This window comes from Clavelina lepadiformis, chromosome 7 (assembly GCF_947623445.1).
Source record: "Clavelina lepadiformis chromosome 7, kaClaLepa1.1, whole genome shotgun sequence".
Classification (NCBI taxonomy): Eukaryota; Metazoa; Chordata; class Ascidiacea; order Aplousobranchia; family Clavelinidae; genus Clavelina; species Clavelina lepadiformis.
The window spans coordinates 17,613,151-17,632,878 of record NC_135246.1 but is presented as its reverse complement, the minus strand read 5'-3'; the positions used below and the strand labels follow the sequence as shown (position 1 = coordinate 17,632,878).

Here is a 19,728-nt window from a genome sequence, read left to right as displayed (position 1 = left end):
GATCTAAACTGAACGTGTTTCTCGATTGCAATAACATAGATTTTATGCATATAGATTAGGCGAGCAAATGTTTTTAAAACTTATAATAGTATCGTAAAAGCTAAAAACAGTACTTTTTATTAACGTGCTTTTTTTCAACAAATCTTCCAACAAAACGATGCCTACAAGTTTAACCCGTCGCGTTTTTCGAACTTATTTGAGAATAAATATTGAATAAAGCATTAACATGAGATTTTATTAACATGACAGAACATATATCAACGCATAGATGCCACACTAGTTTCCGGTCGAAATATTTCTTGTTTTTCTAATATTGTTCGATTTAACAAATTTTCTGTGAAATATTTCCAATTATCAACCACTAGTGTCAAGCAGATTTCTTTGAAAGTCTGTGACGTCATTAATCATCAACCGCTGTTCTTCTCATGTGACGTCATCTGATATTTCGTAACAGAACTTTGGGCCAAGAGTTTCCCTTGGTGGTGACATCATCATAATTGAAGTGAACGCCGATGTACTGACTGATCGACTCAGATTTTCAATAGTTATTTCTTTGGAGGAAAATCTCATTTCTATCGAACGTACGTAAGCGGTTTGGTCGATGACTTGTCTATAATTATGTGGATCTGAGAACTTGGTGTTCGTGCAACGCTTGAATGTCATCGTATCTAGTTTTCATTCTATCACAAATGATACCATTGTATTTCGTGACGCAATAATTCTCCAATGTTTCAATATCTTTGTAAATAAGAATAGAGATTGTTAAGTGATAGGAATGTTGTAATTCCCGTTTACTACGTTTTTCGTTGTAAGGCCCGTAGTGACGACAGAACTGTAAAACCGAGCGATTCTTTGTATTCATCACTTAAATCTGCTTTAATTTGGTTCCTGAAATTCAAATAAACCTGTCTATTACGCACATTTCGAACTGTCTATCTGATGATATAGAACAGATATTTATATTCCAAGAGCTCCCAACGAAAAGTAATGCAAGTGGGATTGAATGCTTCCCAGTGAAAATTTTCAATTCAGCTTCACGCCTGGGTTTGTAAACGTGGTATCATCCCAGTTTAACCCAGAAATGGCGCTTACGTACGTCAAAAAAGTATGTTCATTCAACCCCTTTGGTATCGTCTTAGTTTTCAAAGCTGATCGCATGAGATGCGAGGAGTTTTTTGCCGTAAAGTTCATTAAATGTGTGCTGAAGCGGTCAGCTTATACGTTAAGGTCGCGTATAAGTTATGCTTGTAATAAGGTCTCTTTGATTATTTTATTATAAAGTGAAATTACTAAAAATGAAATTAATAGGCAATTCCCACATGGGCGTCCTGAAATTTTGTATGTCAGTGTAGTATGCTTCAAGCTATTATTTCATGAAATCCTAATAAAATCACATATCTCTAACTCGTGCAATAGAATGTTAAAGTGAAGACTGCAAATTTGGACCAAAAGGTCAAATTTCATCCATTTTCACCTACAATTTGGGCTAACCTAATCATGCGACATGGAAGTTTTTAAACACACCATTTGCTATGGTAATCCCCGCACTGAAAAACAACACCGGCCATGCTGGGCTCTTATTGGTCTAACACACTTTTTTAACCACAAATAGAACGTCCAACAAGACCATGGCAATCGCAAAATTTCAGCATATACGACTCCTTAATGGAATCATAAGTTTCGTAATCAGGACAGCAAAACCAGTTAGTTTTTTCAGGGAATTTTGACGGATAGATATTTGGACAACACTGCAGAACAGTAAACATTAACAAACTAACTTGCTTCTCTGAAATGTAGCTTTTATATAGCAAAACGTTAAATACTTTGAGATCCAAATAATTGCCTTGCCCTAGATTTCACATCAATTAAAAGGTTATCGCTCCCTGGTTGGGAACCCCTGGTATAGAATATGAGCTATATTTGCTGATACATTTATAGACCACGCGCTGTATTTATTTAGGTTGTGCGCGGTTTTATGGACTGTCTTATGAAAGCTGAAAGAAAACTAATGCTTTTGCATGTGTTCCTGCTTTGTTGATAAGTTTCATGGTGGCCTTTGAAGAATTGTGGCGGTGGTGACTGGCCGTTAACATCAAACGGAACTGACAGGAAGGCTTCACTCCGTCACACACTTACAAGGAAAACAAGGTTGACTAAAATAGGAAATAAATTAAGATTAACGTTTCCTACAATCCGATCAAGACCTGAATAAGTTTTTATAAAGACAAGAGTGCAAAATACTTCCAAAGACGCTTATATCTGCCTGGTTTACCAAAAACCTCACTTTCAAACCTTTCGTGTGTGCTGGTTAGTCTGTTGATGCAATACCACGTATGTCTCCTTGATTGAGTAAATAACTTGTGAGTGCGATCAATTGCTCATGTTTGTGAGAACGAGAAACATCAAAACTCCGCGTCATGCCGAGTAACCTTATTCCTGTTTAATTTCGAAGTTACTGAAGCGAGTTTAGTCGCGGTTAAAGCGAAATCAACTTCATGAGGATGATGACGTTAGTACAATCTTGCTAACCTGTGACCCGAAGAACAACTATAGACGAAAAATTCTAGTAAATCACAAACTTCAGTCGGATGTTATTATAACATGTACAATATACAATTGTACATAATTAGTGTACTGTATACGTTGTGTTTTTCGGTAATGTTAGTGTCAATGAACATTCGTTATATCGATTTGACGTCCAAATATTGTTTCAGTTTATGTTCAGCGTCTTGGATGCTCTTTCCTAAATTTTTTTGCCGCAAGCCGGCAAGCGCTTGTTTGATTTTGGCCCAAAAAGAATTCCTTTCGCCCCCAATAACGCATTTTTGAGTGTCTTTTATCTCAAGTACATGCTGACGAGGCCTTAGAGGGGTTGTTTATTAAGAAATCTTAATCGTCTTAATCTTTATAAAATGACATTTTCTTTTTCGAGTTATAAATTTCAATATACTTTCCTCTTAATATGCTTGCTTTATTTACAACTAAATCGGACAACTTTTGTGAAAGAAGCAATATACAGCAAGTTTGACCAACTAAATTTGATTCCATTTGCGAAAAGGCAAAATATACATAAAGCTGTCCACGTTATCACACGATGACGCAATAATTGCGTCAGCCAAAACAGAATTATTTGATCAATTGTAATTGCGTCCAGACGGTCCAGTGCATCGAAGAGGACCGAGTGTGTGCCAACCGGCTTCATAGGAGTCATCCAAATCACCGAACTGCATCTCAGTGACAGGCAAGGTGTCCTTGTCAGTCAGATATCCTTCGTCTGAGCTTATGTCGTTATCATAATTATCACAATTGCATTTATAGGCGGAATCTAAGTTGGAATGACGACAAGTTCCTGAAAACGCACAAAATCTGTTGTAATTTTAGAATTATATTCTCAGTCATAAACCTTACCCACTGCATCTTTAAATATATGAACTAAAATAAAAAAGGGATATTTCGCTTTGATGTTTACATATACATTTCCAAATTCTTTGTCTTTCAAACTTGATTTAACGCAATAATGACGTAACACTATTTATGGATTAACAAAGGTCGCAAACTTGCGGGTGGGCCTTTACAGAAAATTTTGCGGTAGGTGACGCCATTTTAAATTTCTATAACAATGCGGTCTGTGATACAACTAATTTTCTCAGGTTCGAAGCGTTTGTTAATTTTGAATCATGTTCAGGTCAAAACTTTACAGTACATGCATTCGTTTGTTACGTCACATTTAAGTTTGTCGCATACCCAAATCTACATGAAACAGACTTGATGTTTAAAACACCAGTAGTCTTTTCATAGTTGTGGAAAAAATGGAAAAAAACAGACCGAATCTATATGACGTCATGTACTAAAACACAGCAGGAAACTATATTTTGATTGCAAAAAGGTTTTGATCGATTTAGTTTGGGCTACATTCAAAGCCTATGTCTTTGGTATAAGTACTAATTAAAAGGGGGCGTAATAACCGAAGCTATTTCACAAAAAGCTTCTTTCCAGACTATGTATTTATTGTATCTATAACATATTTCCGTTTTTAACAAAATAAGAACAGAAATATTGCAGTAACGCTGCCTATATGCGTGACGTGTAATATCTTTTTGAACTGAATGATGGTCACAACAAAATTAAAATTTTTCCCAGTAGCAAATATTGTAACAATATAATTAATACTTTTTTAGGAGAAAAAGTCAACGTTGGAGTAAAAGCAAGAGTTAAGCTCGGGTTTGTGACATCACTTAAAAACGATGACGTTTGTGCCGTGTCTTCTGGCTAGAAATCTGGAATATCTGAAAAAATCATCTTTCCATTTCTAAAAAATCTTAATCTTTCTAAATCTTTGCACTTCTTAAAAATACCTTCTGGCTAGCGCTGGGATTCGGCACATTTCTAGTCTTTTTCGTGATCTGCGTCTCCTACACGACAATATAGAACATGTGTTTATAACAGCATGTTAATTCGCCACTCCATTATTTTCAGAATTTAGCTTCTCTTTCTCTGGATGCGGTCGCGCCATTCATCGTTTTTATTTTGTGCAGTGAGGTCAAAAAAGTTTGAAGACTTTTGGTTTAAAGATTAATATAGATTAATACCTTTCAGAATAAATAGAAGATAACAATTTTTTTAATTAACACCGGAGGGAGTGAAATTGATATGTAGAAAATGACATACCAGAGTAAACATAGATTTTTGAAATAAATAAAACCGAAAATCTGAAATTACTGAACCGGAAAACAATTAATAAAGTTTAGCAAAATATCAATAACCGGGCTTGAACCAATCAAAGTTGAAATAATCTTAAACATTTTTTTTCAACAAAATCAAACCATTGATCTATTCTCGTTTGTTTTTCTAGGTTAAAATTCAATTTTGTTATTTTTTTGTTTTTATTTTAATAAAATTAGTTGGGCTATTTCGGTTCATCTTCATTAATCCTGATTGTTTTTTATTAGCGATCAATTCCGTTATATCATTAAAGCTTGCATGGTTATAATTCGTCTTTATTTTTTTTTACCAAGACTTTTAGTAATTTCATTAATTTTCAAATTTTAATTTCCTTAAGCTTGGTCTGGTCTGTTACATGTTTCCTTGAACTAATTTATTTTTGTTGCTTGGAAAACGGTTTGAAAGCGCTTGTCAACTTAATCTTTTCAGTTTGATGAACAGTTTTAGGTAACTGCAACTTTTCAGACCAGAGCAACGCATCTGGTGATATAAGACCAAGATATATGCAAATTTGGAATATTCCAAATTTTCAACACAGTTTGCGGAAATCTCACGTGGAACTTCTCACCTGAGGACATGAGAAGCGCGTCATATCGTTGAAATGCTGATGTTGTATGCTTAATCTACGACATGGAAAGTTTCTTTTTAAGATTCGACCAAATAAAGACTTTTCAGTAGGTTGACGTAAGAGATGATATAGTGAGTATCCTGGGGTATTTTCATTGTATATGTTGCGTCCGCATAAGGTTGCGCATAAGACACTTTTGAGATGACGACGCTTAAAATTTGCGTTGTAGAATCGATACGATGGACCACACCTAACTGTATGAGGTGGCTATAAAACTTCCAAACTAAAATGATCTGGTAGTTGTACTGTCAAAACCGTCATGTAATAGCATGCGGTTGGCACACACAGACAATACAAACCACATTCCATGTATCTTGAACCTTTGTTTGAGCGAGAGTTTGTATGTCGCGCCACGAATACAGGGCATCGTGAATGCTTAAAATTCTTTTTTGGTGAAGCTTGCAAATGTATAAATTTTGGGCGCACCAAGTATCAAAATATGCTTTTTCTTTTCTACGAACACTTTGATTAATATTATCCGCCGCACTGAATTATGATGTTATCTTAAAGACATAAATATTACGCTTTCCCTCACATATGCCATAGCGGTAAGATGTGGCAGTATTCCTGTATATAGGAACGGAAAATGGAGAGCTGGAGAAAAATGGTTAAGAATCTCTAATTTATCCGAAGCAAAGTTTCACCTGTTTCTCCACAAGCACAATAACCAACCCTGCGTGACGTAGCTCCTCCCCAGTAATGCATTTGCGTTCCATCACGTGATAACCAAGTTGCCTCGTAATGGTTTCCACTAAAAATTCGGTTTCCCTTGCATCGATACTGAAACAATGTTTCAAATTTAAAAGACGAACCTGAATAACTACCAGGAACATTTCCGCGTTTACCTTGATGAACTGACGACATTGCGATGATCGATTTATCAAAGCCACAATTTGTTGCATGGACACGTCGTAGCGAACTGGTCGTTTATAACATTTCCGCGGACCACATTTTGTTGTGATTTCAATCTCACCCATGGTGTCGTGTTCGATCACGGTTTCTTTATAAAAATATTTGAAATGAGATAAGATTTTTTGCAAATATTTTACCTTTACAAATGTCGAGATCACTGCACAAGCGAGGTTGTTCAGCTCAAATAATGACATCATTTTCCAACCTGTTGTTCCTGTAAAGTCGCAACGAACATTGAACGGTTCGACATTCCCAGGATCAGGAGAGATGAGACGAGTTCCAGAATCATTCTCATCTCCATCAATGTCGTCACAAGTGAAGATATTATCACTGGTGTTTGAATCTGAAGGATTAACTTGGTTGTTTTTACTTTTACTTTGATCTACCGACAAAGAGGATCTATTTTGATCTATAAACAAAGAGGATTATATAGACACGAAAAAAGTTAACACAGCATTTGAAGTTTGAAGTTTTGTTAAATATTAAAGCAGCAGATTTAGGCATGTGGCCACAATTAAATCAGATTAGTTATACAATTAAAAGTACACTGAGCTGTAGCCTGTCACGATTTTTGAACGTATTTGTCATCGTGTATCGCACCAGGTGTGAAATTTAGTCATGGAAGTTCACGCTACATCGAACTGTACGCAGTATAAGTTTACTGGTTACTCGAATCGGACTCATTTCGTAGGGAACTAAATTTACAACACATAGGAGAACGTGGCTCTACTTTTACCTACGAAATATGTTCTCTTGCGTCATCATCTGTTGCTTTCTGCTTTGCATAATTTACTGCAAGATGACGTGTGTTTTATGTTTGTCCGTTGCTTGTACCAACAGCAGCATTCACAATAGTTCATTTGTACGATGTTTAGAATTTTTTGTGGTATTTAACTTCTTCCGATTATTTTGGTTTGGTTCATCAATTATGCGTCAATTACTTTTTTGTTAATAACGAAATGTAACGAATGTTGGCAGTTGCTTGAAGAAGAATTGTTTAACAATGTCACCAACCCACAACACCTTAGGCCTGATCCCTGAGATTAATCAGAGCTATAGTTAAGATTCTCCGACACGAGCGTCCGGGCAAGGAAGAGCGTTTAGTGTTGATTTTTTCATCTGGTATAAAGACCAACCTACCGGACCGGATGTTTGACTTGGATAAATGGACCTATACTAATCTTCAACATATTTTTGCTGAAAAAGCAAACCCATACTGACTGCCATTGATTATTATCAATGAAGGCAAGTTGGGTGGTGTCCCATCTTGGACAATGTCCCATCATGGGTGAATTTCCCCTATACTGTATTAAAACCTTAACCATAAACGTTTTGCACCTAACAATGTTTTAATTTCATCGACTTCCATCTTCAACATCTGTTGATCGTTGTTTATTTTCTGCATCTTTCTCTTTAGCATCTGCAGCTCCAATACCAGGTTGTTTGGTGTCCCTGATGGCTCACCCTGCAAAGGAAATGTTTCAACCACTTAACGAAAAACACCAACAAAAACTCTTATTGCTGATGATTGATGAAATATCCAAAATCACTTACTTTTGACCCTTTTTCACCTTTTACACCCTGGACACCTCGGGGACCAATTTTTCCAGGTCTAGATTGTTGAATAGGGTTACCATCGTTAACTCTGGGTTGCATTGTGTACCCATCCGGCCCCAGTATATAGTTTTGAATGGTGTAGCCGGGACAGTTGTTTTCAGAGTCGGTTAGCTGACATCTCACACACCAGATGGCGACAAAGCAAAGAAGGATGAAAATAATTTGATTCATATTTTCAAATCCACCTTATTTGCTCTTCCACGATCTGCAAGATAAAATCCAAATCGGAATGGAAACTGCGCGCCAGTTAACTCGTGCCTGAGTGATAAAATAGACTTTTTTCCTGTTTTTCATGAGTATGTCAATTTTTTTTCACCGTCCTTTAAAACTTGCCACCCGAGGCGGCATACCGTTCCGTCCTTGCTACGCCGCTAGCTCAGCGTAGTTGTTTTGTAAGTAAAACTATATCGTCTATATCATTATAGCCCCGAGAATAGTTGGTAAAAATGTGTGTCCATCCTCGTCCATTCAAGGCATTAAATCAGCACGTTCAACATCGCACCATTCAACACGTTCAACACGCATCATTCAACACGTTCAACAAAACATTACACAATGAAAAAACAATGTCAACAATGCTGAAACAATGTCTTTCCCCATGGTAACTGCTTCAAATTCTATAACAAACGAAATCGCTTCAAACGCTATAACGTAGTGGCAAATGCGACTTGGTGTTATTATTTGGCAGAGAATGCCATCGCAATAGGTTCAAAATTCGTCTCCGGCTCGAAGCGAAGCCTATATTCGGTTTTAGACAAGACATTATCAACAGTTTCGCTTGCCCATGTAGGGTTTTTAGTTGACAGAAATTCAGACAAAACGCGAAAACAGCATATTCAGTCTTCGAAAATACGCAGTTTTTATCGTTACACACGTTTCAAATACGAAACCACTTTCATCCAAACAATTGCACAATTTGTTTCAAATTGTGAACACCTTGCGTAACATATCTCAAAATGATTTCTAAACCTAAAAACGCATTTAATGAGATCGGTGTATTCAAGTGATGCATAAATAACCTAGTCGCCAAAAACTACTTTTTATTCCAAATATATTGATTTTGATAACATGTTATCTCAAGGCGTTTATAGGCTGAATTGTCATCTCACCTTCTTGCAATTAGGAAAAGAAGATAATTTATTCGTTTTTATTTTGCTGCGCTTTATTGGAAATTATTGCCCTACGCTCAATGTCTTTGAGCCATTTGGTAAATAAAATTTTCCGGCTTCCTACGGTTTAAATTATAGGCTGCAAAATTAATGAATGGACAAATGAAGCGCAGTACACCTAGTAACTAAACTGTGCCAGGTGCAGCACCTTAAAGTGCTACGGCTTACTGGGAGCTTGTAGGCTAGTATAGCACCTAGGGTGCTAACTGTCATCAGTATTTTTTATATGACTGTCGTAACTAATATTTGAAGATTTAATGTCAATGTTACATAGTACAGATGGCATAGATTGATATAAAATGTTTTATACTGTAAGACACTTAAAAATTTGGTCAATTTGTGCAAGAAATGATACAAAAAGTAAGGTTAGAATATCTTAGCAACATATTCCCTAAAAAATCTGATTTATGCACTTTTCACCAATCTATATCTTGCCAATCCACAGTTTTCCGGGGTAGAATGCCCCGGACCTCCCTAAGGTATACGTCAATACATCACCTGCGCTTCAAATTCACTGCGATAACCTTCACACACCAGCAATTGACGATGGTTATCTCCCTTTGTATGGAAAAGGTCGCATTTACAGTAAGTCGTATAATATACAACGACATTTACAGTAAGTCGTTCTTGCTCAAAGTGTGATATCTTTTTTTAAGTTAAATCGAACACCCTAGTAGTACCACAACGTACTAGGTGTAGCACCTTTACTTGTTACCAATAACGCCACGGCATGCTGCGTTAAGCACTTTACCGTGTACCTGCTAAGTGTAACACCGGCACGTGCTACAAGTTGCATGGAAGATTGCATCATATACAACAAAAGGATAGTATATAAATACCGAATCCCTGTACCGAAACACTTTTCTTAAGAAATATAAGTCACTCCCGGTACTCGGTGCTTTTAAAATGATTACTTCAAGGTTTTGAGAAGTATGTTTTTTAACACTTCATTTTAATTAACACTTAGTTCCAATTTAAGCACGTTTTGTTTGTTTTTAACCTCGAATTGTCCAAAAAAGTCGCATAGAGTGAATTCACATATTTATTGACCTGAAGTAACTTTTAGAGGGGTCGTAATATCGGCAAAAAATTGCACTTGCAACAGGATCCGCTGTACAAAAAGTATCGTTACCGAGTACCGGCAAACTACCGAACTACGTTTTTGAAATAGTACCGAACAGTGTAGTAATGACTCTAGTCATTGACTTGAACGATACTATTTAACTAATTATGGATTTAGTGGTCGTGCTAGTAAATGCTTAGCGAAGATTACCTTGATTATTTTTGAGCACGTTTTAAGTTTTTTCAGCTTTGTCACTTTTACTGTTCATTGGCACGTGTTAGTGGCAACTGGCTTGATTTTTTGTCCCCACCGCGCTTTTGACGAAAAATAAAATTATTGATCCATTGATTTACGCGCCAAACCTTACCAAAACTGCTATAAGTTATTCTTTATTTTTCCGTTTGTTGGTAATTCAAACTCGGAAACCTGCATGATTGAATTAACTGCCGATCGTTTCATATATGTTCAAGTATAAACGCTACAGTCATCAACTATAATTGCGAGACTGGTCAAGGGTCGCAAAAATTGTTTGTACGGGGCTGCGGGCCGCATTCGCCCCGCTGATGTCCTCACTTTGGGCAGCCCTAAATTAAGGCGGGGTCGTAACCAAAGGAATGGGCGCTAGTGTTGAATAGCAGCCTGCTGTTTTCCAATAGCACACTGCTATTGCTTGATGCTCAGTGCTTGACAGGCTGAGCTAGTCACGTAACACCAGGCTGCTATTCGTGACATAAATAATTAATAGCAGTTTAGTTTTTCAACAAAGTGAGCGACTGATTTTTTCCAAGAAAAATTTTTTAGAAAAAAATATTTAAAGATTGGTTGTCCAGTTTTCAGCAATAATAAAGTTTTACTTCTACTAGACTCTAGTAGACTCTAGAACAGTGGTTCTCAACCGGTGGTCCGCGGACCCCTGGGGGTCCGCGAAACGTTTTCAGTTGGTCCGTGAGAACTTCGAAATTTGCAACATAAAGTACGAGTTTTTAAAAAATTTTTGCTGTTTATCATTGCTTTTTGAAATAGGCTTGAACATTTGCTTAATTGCCTATTGTGATGGGACAATACAAAAGCTTATTGAGATTTATCACCCGCAGGGAAGGCTTATTGTGATGCACTAGATTGCGGATTATATGAGAAGACAGCTGGATACAGTGATTTTAAGTAAAAATATCCGCATAGTTTGATGTTATTTTGAATGAATAGCGCAGTAGTGCACCAAGACTATTAAGTAAAACTAAGCAAAGAAACATTTAAGTGCAGTCTCAGAACCCTTAGTTTGCTTAAACTTCAGGGGTCCGCCACTGCTTTGACAGCAGCAAAAAGGGTCCGCCAAGATCAGAAGGTTGAGAACCACTGCTCTAGTAACTAGAGCAATAGTAAAGTTCTACTCGAACAACCGCAGTATGCTACTCCTTACGTCACCAACAGCAGCCTGTCAATTGCAAAGCATCAATTAACAGCAGAGTGCTGCTCAATATTAGTCAATTAGTGCTATTTGAAAACAGCAGGCTGTTGTACAACAACAACACCCATTCTTCTGATTACGAGCCTGCCTTTTTAAATCACTAATCAGCAACTACATGACGTCACCAATTAGACGGTGCTACTCAAAAACGCAGGCTGTAGGCCTAATTGGTGATGTCTCCAGAAAAGTTTAGCATGTGCTCTGTTAAAACTGCTATTGCCTAAATTCGAAATAAAACTGCTATTGCAATAAGCAGCTAGTCAAGCTCTATCATAGACTCACTAATTTAAAATAAATATCATATTTTAAGGTCGCTGTTCTTATACTAACCTTTAAGTTAATGAGCTATCTCTCCTATCAGTCATTTTCTGAAATAAAGGCAAAGGAATAAAATTCCTCGAGTCCACAATAATACGAATCGCTGAAACCAAGAAACGCTTTCTCCCGTCGAACTTATAGTTTTATTATGCTTGGGCTGCAAAACATTTTTGTAAACTTTTGCTCACGTTGTTTTCCACCAAAATGGATTTTGGAATATTTCCTGTTTCGATTGCTATGTACCGTAAGCTAAATCAGCCTTTGCATAAGCCAGGGGTCGGCAACCTGCGGCTCCGGAGCCGCATGCGGCTCTTTCATCCTTCTGATGCGGCTCTTATTAATTTTATTGCTACAGTAGAAACAAACAGAAGAACACTCGCGTCTTTATCTCACTGAGCACATTATAGTAAATGAAAGCATAATCATTCTGGTTGTGACGTCATAATTAGTCGATTAAGATAAAGGTTGTTTTTAGCAGTCTACTAGCAGCAGTTAGACTAGTTATTATATTTTCGTTTTATTGTGAAAATAGTTTTGCGGCTCCCAGTGATTTTTATTTTGTGAAATATCGGTTAAAATGGCTCTTTAAGTGCAAAAGGTTGCCGACCCCTGGCATAAGCGAATCAATCAATCAATCAAAGGCGACGGTTTGTCTGAGCATTAATGTTTTCGAAGAAACTTCGTACCAACGCACGATATCTCTGCGCCTTGTTGTAAAGTTCAACATGTTTTGATTTGATTTATTCGTTCGTGTTTGATCGATAGTAGGCCTATCGCGAAAATAATTTCCTACGTTCAAAGTGATTCCAGCAAAATCCTGCAAACATGTCGTTACTACTATTTTCTCAGCAGAAACATCAGTACTCAATAGCGTGCATATTTCAACCAATTCTAAAACATTGGGAACTTTACGTCAAATATGTAAGCAAATACTTCCTCTATAATCCTATTGGATCTAAACTGAACGTGTTTCTCGATTGCAATAACATAGGTTTTATCCATATAGATTAAGCGAGCAAGTGTTTTAAAACTTATAATAGTATCGTAAAAGCTAAAAACAGTAGTTATTTATTAACGTTGTTTTTTCAACAAATCTTCCAACAAAACGAGAAGTTTAACCCGTCGCGTTTTTCGAACTTATTTGAGAATAAATATTGAATAAAGCATTAACATGAGATTTTATTAACATGACAGGACATATATCAACGCATAGACAAGCGCCACAGCAGCCGATAAATTCATTTCCATCTTCTGAAAAGGGTTTTAGTCGAACAAAATCGAAATTTGAACAGCATAAGCTGCTGCGGCAAACACACGAATAACTTTCCTTAAATGTCCGAAGCTTCTGATCAACTCATGGGAATTCGTCTTCCTCATCGGCCATCTCCTTCGCAAACTCCATGTCCTGTTGCTCCCGCTCTCTCCGCTCTTCGGCGCTCTCGAGATCGATGTGGTAAGATTTCGGTGGAAAGCGCATCGCCTACGTCATAAAATATAACACGCTCAGTTGTTTGCGTGCGGCAAGCTAGGCGTGTTAATGTTGAAGACAAAACGACTTTAAAATGGTTGCTTCTGGACAACTAAATATCTTTAACGTCGTTTACCATTGCATAAAATAGCAACGTAATGCTTGGTTGGCCAAACCAGAAGACAAGAACAACGAGTTCCGCAAACTACTTAAGCCAGAAAAGATTCAACGCTAAACCTAAGCCGGGAAAAGACACGAGCTAAAACATACCATGACAGAGTTGCGGTAAGTGTCGAGACAGAACGATATGCGAGTGTGGAACGTCTTTTGCGGCTCAATGGTGCCGTAGATGTCGGTCACGTCTTTTGTTTTCACATATCCCTCGTCATGGTTGATTTCGGCCTCAATAACTCCGTCTCGAATGGCCTGGTCAAAACGTTAATTGTTACAAAACAGCGAATACTGTTGATTGTACACTGCAGGTGGGTCGTGCATACAGTAATAGGATTCGTTTAAAGTTTTTATGTTGACGTAACATTTTGAACGAGATAAGCGCAACTAGACAAGTTAAACATTTCTGTAAAAAGATACAAAAACATGTTCGATTTAATCGGCATATTTTGTTTTGATCTTGAAAACGCCCAACGCTGGTTACCTTGGCAACAATAAATTCAGCGTCCTCGGCAGAGTCGAGTTGAAGCTTGCCGGCAACATCAGCGAGTGAGATACGCGAGTAAGCGGTTGATATCCTCCTTATGCCGGCCTTGATCACGTTGTGTCTGACTCGCAGGATCAACGTGTAGTTCCGATCAGCCTTGAACACATCTCCGTACTTGTCCAGGGTGTCAGTAAATGCACCAAGATTTCCAGTCCGGACAGCTGATTAGAGAAAAACAATTTTAATTTGATAAAACTGCTCATTGAAGTTTGCGGTCAAGAATTAGTGTAATATTGTGTTAAATAGGTAAAGGTAATAATGTGTAATAACAAGTTAGTATAATAAACTATTTTATTTGAAACCTTGTGTGAGATGAAAGTAGGGAAAAAGGGAACGTTTCATGTCGGATTGCATGAACTGGGCTCGTTCGGGAATTTCCCCAAGCAGCAACTCAACTACAATGGACAGTTTGCTCACCTGTCAAATGCAGTAAACATTAATGAAAAATGCCATGGACCTTATACAGTAAATGTATGATAGACAAACCAAAATAAAGACAGTACTAAATCCAGGAAACAGAGAGCACTGACTGTTTGTCTGAATCCAAGCGCAGTAGATTGCGGTGCTTTTCTCAGTGCAGTAACCAACGTTCGGCGAGCTTCAGAGTATTCAAGCTGGACAGCCTTAATCCGACCTTTCAAAAATTTTAAGTGTAATTCAAACAGTTCCATTGATATTACGAAAACAATAAACAACAACAACATCTAACATACATACAAAATATTGCACTGTCCTTACCCGTGTAGTATAAATAACGGGCCCATTCATTATTCGATGCTGGCTCAGGGAATGTTGATTTTGCTGCCAATTTCTCAGCCTGATCGTACAAGTTATAGTGCAGATAGTTACGAAGAAGACAGTTCAGCAAAGCAGCTTGGGTGTCACTGTCATGGGCCAACACTGCTGTTCGAAGTCGAGCATGTAGGAAGCTGAAACGATGAACATATCCTGTTGCTGATGTCAATAACGAAGAGTGATATGAAATTATTAATTGTTAACCAGTGATGACCACTATTGGTTACCAGAGAAAAATGCAATGCAATCACCTTCTGATATCTGCCAATCTATCAGTTAACTCGTAGATGCGACTGTAATAAAAAAAGCTCTTTGCCGCTAGTGGGTCAAGGGACCGACGATTTTCATTGACTAGCATGGTTACCAACTTGTTCGCACATTCAAGAGCTTTGTCGTACATCTACCAAGACAAGTAGGAAATTAATTTAACCTGTAAACTGGCTCATTTTTTAGTATGGTGTGGCTTTCTATTACAAGCAGTTTTGTGTAAAGCACAGAAAGTAGCAACATTTTCAACAGCACTTACTTTGTTGTCTATTAAATAGATGAGAAGTAACAAAAAGACATAAACTTCGGTTTCTGGTGTTCTTGGTACTTTCGCCTGTCTTGAACTCGGTTTGATTGAGTCAGTATTTTCAATACCGACTGAAGCCTGAGGAGAGATAAAAACACAACGGCTGAAAATTATCATTCATGTTTACAGCACTTGACATTGCCATAGGACAGTGGGACACTACCATATCAAGGCAGGAAAGCAAATATTTCTTGTTCGCTTCATCATTTGGCTGACGACCGTTGAAGAAGATCTTTGCAAGTCGAAAGAAGACGCGGCTATTTAGCTTTTTCCTAGTGGTTGGAAGGCTTCGAATGACCCTGAGTGTATGTCGCGTTTCTCGGATATTAACTGAACGTTCTATCAGCACCAGCTGTTCCCTGATATCTGCGAAGAAAAGCACCTGTTATTGTGCACAATAATCTGATTTAGCAAGTCACTGAAACCTCCCAGTAATTAATAAAAACATATACAGTGAGACCTCGTTAATCCGGACCCCGATAAACCGGAATCCCCGCTATCTGACACAAAACTGCCGGGAACGGATTTCTTCCTAGATGCATTTTACCCCTTTAATCCGGAAACCCCGCTGTCCGACTCCGACACAAAAGTTTTGGAACAAATGTGCTAAATCAATAGCAATAAAATCAGATAAACCGGATTAATAACAGTTAACCGAAAATGATTCACGATTGTCCTAATACAGTATGTAGTTAGTTGACGAAACAATAGCCGATTATCTACGCATAATAACGTTGCGGTCTTTATTGCGAAAAAATAAATTGTTCATCAACAGTAACAAACAACGCTTCCGCGGTCGCAAAAAAATACGTACAGTACATCGGTTGAGTGCGGCAATCTATTGAAGACATACTGCTGCAACTCAATCTTGCTATCAGCTTTTGATATCGCATTGCGCAAATATTAGAAACAGGTCAAAGAAAGTTCAAGACTGCTGGCCCTGCCGGAATGCTTCGCCATGCAAGAACGGTTGTCAAACCGATTTGCGGCCGCATGTTCGTCACTTCGGGCTTAGAGCATTCGTCTTTAATACGGTGGTTCTGGGGTTCGACACTGGGTCGGATCATACAAAAAATATAATTTTATTTTAGTTGCTGTCCAGCCAGAAACCCGGTACTTAGAATTGGAGTAAGGTGCATACTGCGTTTTGAACACGGTGCTGCATTTGCAAGATTGATTGATTTTTTACTTTCCGATAATCCGGATACTCCGTTAAACCGACACTTTTTGACGAAACGAAGTGGTCCGGATTAACGAGGTCTCACTGTAGATATATTCTGAGCATAATGTTGCACGAACTTGAAATTTAGTAATTATTTCTTATCACCACAAATTCTGGAAAAGGTTTTTTCGTAACTTCAGTCAAGCATATATTTAAGCCTGTGACTATGTCCTACTTTTGCGTGTAGCAAACAGCACTTTGTGCAGTATGATATCAATTTTACTGCGTTATCTTGTTGTTCCTGCGGCAGACCCACACTTACGACATAACAGTTTAAAACAAGAGTTTTAACTGTGTGAAAAAATTTCACTTCACATATCAACAAAATATAGCAAAGCCTAAACTCATCCGTCCTTGTCCATCTAATTTGGAGATATTTCATTGCCAAACAATTGTTACTACGTCAAATCTACGTAACTACTAACTGCAGATCGTGTTGTTTCACTACGATTGCATAGTGCTTCAAAACGCAGTAATGAGCACAAAAAGCTGAGGGCGGATTTCATGCACTTTTAAATACTTTTGGGTAAGTAGAGATGGCTTAAAAAGTTGTACAGGCCTACCAACTTCATGTTATTTTATGTCAATAAAATGAACCCATTATTACCCCAAATTTAATACTGCAATTACAAACCTTTGCATAAAATGTTTATAGTTTTTCTTATTTTTGTATTTACTGTTTTACCTTGAGTAGTTTCATAAACTATAAACTATTAACACCCGAAACAAAAATTGCCATACCTTCCACAGAGAGAACATCTATTTCCTGCTGACTTTTTGGTGCCGGTTTAGTGTCATTAGGCACTTCTTTTGTTTCCACTTCCATTGGTTTCTCATCTTTAGATGATTTTTGTCGCTTTGACGTTTCCTTTTCTTTAACTTTTCGAGCCATTTAAAAGATGGAATGAGAGAACAGAAAGAAGCCTTACAGTCTATCCTACAGCCTTAATATATTGCAAAGCTTTTTACAACCTTGAAATGTATATAAATGATAATATCGCAGCAGGGCCATTGAATCCTTAAGTGATTCCTTTATACCTGTACTTCTTAGCGTATTCATAAGGCTGCCAGTCTCAACAGTTAAGCAACTAAAGTAGATTATTTACAAAAATCATTAAGTGTCATCGTCTAGCCTAACCTAATACTAAAATATTAGTCTTTTACAGCCTATATCATCACAGGGTCATTCCTCAACTCAGTATTTTAGAGACTTAACTTGTATATTCTGGTTGAAAATAGTTGATTCGCAGTCGCAGACTTGTCTGCTTGTAGCGTACTTCATCATACAAACTTTCCATAGAGGCTTTTAGATCTTTTACACAACCAACTTCTTGTTAAAAAAGGTCAAAAAACGAAGACAAGATTTGAGACACTTATTACTTAGCATAATATGTTTAGACGACACTAACACATGGAAGTAACAGCACTAACCTACGGAAATGAGAAAGGTTTGGGGGTGTTTTAGTCATGAAAAATGAGAATTGGGGTTGATGGGGATTAGGACTTTAGTTTTAGATAATTTAGTTTTGTGGTTTTCACACTTCCATATATAAGTGATGTCCAAAAGTTTTAAAAGAGTAGGCCTATATATGAAAGCAAATTTGGCATAACCTTATGGACCATAGTGGAAAGTGTGGCACCTACACAATCTGACACATATGGTTCATCAACAAAAATGACAACTTTTTCATCTTCACGCTGATTTATAATAAATAAGTTAAACAAAAAACGGCTGGTTGTTTGAACACCAATTTAGCCTATATAATGATTAAACAAAGAATTGAGCCTTCAGTGGATGCCTCTACGCCAAAATTTGCGTCTTTATACACACAATTTTCCATCGAAAACTGTCGTACTTTCCAGTCTAGGCTATTGAATACATTTTATCTGCATGTTACCAGAATTTGCAATGGCGCTTAGTATATATAGATATTAAGTAATTAGTATTAAGGTAGAACAAATAAAAATGACCACAACAAATGACCTATAACAAATGACAATTTGCTGAATTGATGTTCCCATCAATTATCAACAATCAAATAATGCGATACCCGTGTTGACTGACGTAGTAGTATATATAGGCAGCTGGGGTCTAGTACACAAAGACATCCTGTGTTGGTTGTGCACTTGCTACTAGAACCCTAGTCTGGTACCGGTAGTACACTGTAAAAAATCTTTTCTAATTATAAGTCAGTGAGACAATTGAGACTAACTATAAGCCATACTTTTCGTTGGAAGACTAACTATTAGTCTCAATTGTCTCACTGACTTATAATTAGAAAAGATTTTTTACAGTGTAGGCTTTCCGTACAGTTTGATGACTTCCGCCGCTTTTCCCGTTCATTGATTGTTTTTGAGCATGTTTTCATTTAATTATGCTGCAAAATATTAGCTGTATTATCATTATTTCGCTCACAACAGTCATTGGTGAAAGTAGATAAACGATACGAATACGATCGCAATGCACTGTGGAGTGTGGATAAGCTAAGATTTAGACTTGGCAACATCATAATAGCAAGTCATTATATTACAAAATGAAAAATAAATACAATATGAAAAAAGTTTTGTGTTTTTGAATTTTGTACCTTCATACTATTTTAAACAAATATGCCTTTAAAATAGAAAAATTTAAATTTAAACAAACTTTTGTTTAAAAGTTAGTCAAAAATATTTACACTAAAGTGTATACGAAGAGTGACACCGATATTTTTCTACGGCACCCTTGCAGAAAACTACCTAGTTGCCGAAGTTGGAAGCTTGACCAAGGTACAAATAAGCAAGACTTCAAGAAAACTTTAATGAAATTACTATTTTCCCGGACGAATATATCATAAAACACACAAAAGCTTTTAACAAAAATAGGTTCTATTTGACTTTTGTTCACAAGTTTCTTTTTGGTAAGAATCAATTAATTCAAACATGAGGTAACTTAGGACTCATTTTCAAACAAACTTTTTTTAACATTTTGAATTATAACGCGTATTCTGTAGGAAAAAAAATTGCGCTATAGCTTTGAAACTGTAGCATCGAGATCACTCTATTAAAAATTTATCTCAA

General features: G+C 37.1%; 2 protein-coding genes across 3 annotated transcripts; both read right to left on the bottom strand.

The window, feature by feature from the left end:
* Positions 1–2,970: 2,970 nt before the first annotated feature.
* Positions 2,971–12,068, bottom strand: LOC143466126 (contactin-associated protein-like 4). Of its 2 annotated transcripts, none has more exons than XM_076964742.1 (7): positions 11,907–12,068; positions 7,817–8,084; positions 7,601–7,727; positions 6,468–6,671; positions 6,196–6,350; positions 5,995–6,130; positions 2,971–3,349 (listed from the first exon to the last, which is right to left on the bottom strand). In XM_076964742.1, exons 2-7 carry the CDS (start codon positions 8,048–8,050, stop codon positions 3,135–3,137), a joined length of 1,071 nt encoding a protein of 356 aa, XP_076820857.1. In that variant the 5' UTR covers positions 8,051–8,084; positions 11,907–12,068; the 3' UTR covers positions 2,971–3,134. The 2 variants fall into 2 exon arrangements, with proteins under 2 accessions (XP_076820857.1, XP_076820858.1); XM_076964743.1 differs by having other exon boundaries at positions 6,468–6,605.
* Positions 12,069–13,053: 985 nt separating this feature from the next.
* Positions 13,054–17,663, bottom strand: LOC143465817 (26S proteasome non-ATPase regulatory subunit 3-like). The gene is made up of 10 exons (XM_076964303.1): positions 17,413–17,663; positions 15,613–15,815; positions 15,402–15,527; positions 15,127–15,275; positions 14,819–15,009; positions 14,611–14,714; positions 14,383–14,497; positions 14,018–14,241; positions 13,633–13,788; positions 13,054–13,374 (listed from the first exon to the last, which is right to left on the bottom strand). The coding sequence occupies exons 1-10, from the start codon at positions 17,561–17,563 to the stop codon at positions 13,249–13,251; spliced, it is 1,545 nt and encodes a 514-aa protein (XP_076820418.1). The 5' UTR covers positions 17,564–17,663; the 3' UTR covers positions 13,054–13,248.
* Positions 17,664–19,728: the final 2,065 nt, after the last annotated feature.

Bases quoted from the DNA above. Each gene is read 5' to 3' on its own strand.
- LOC143466126 (XM_076964742.1), bottom strand. From the start codon at position 8,050: ATGAATCAAATTATTTTCATCCTTCTTTGCTTTGTCGCCATCTGGTGT. The intron at 7,728-7,816 runs GTAAGTGATTTT...TTTCCTTTGCAG, and splicing joins AAGGTGAAAAAGGGTCAAAA to GGTGAGCCATCAGGGACACC. The intron at 6,672-7,600 runs GTGCAAAACGTT...CTTTGTTTATAG, and splicing joins TGAAATTAAAACATTGTTAG to ATCAAAATAGATCCTCTTTG.
- LOC143465817 (XM_076964303.1), bottom strand. From the start codon at position 17,563: ATGGCTCGAAAAGTTAAAGAAAAGGAAACGTCAAAGCGACAAAAATCA. The intron at 14,242-14,382 runs GTTTCAAATAAA...TTCTCTAATCAG, and splicing joins CTACTTTCATCTCACACAAG to CTGTCCGGACTGGAAATCTT. The intron at 13,375-13,632 runs GTATGTTTTAGC...TTTATGACGTAG, and splicing joins CTTACCGCAACTCTGTCATG to GCGATGCGCTTTCCACCGAA.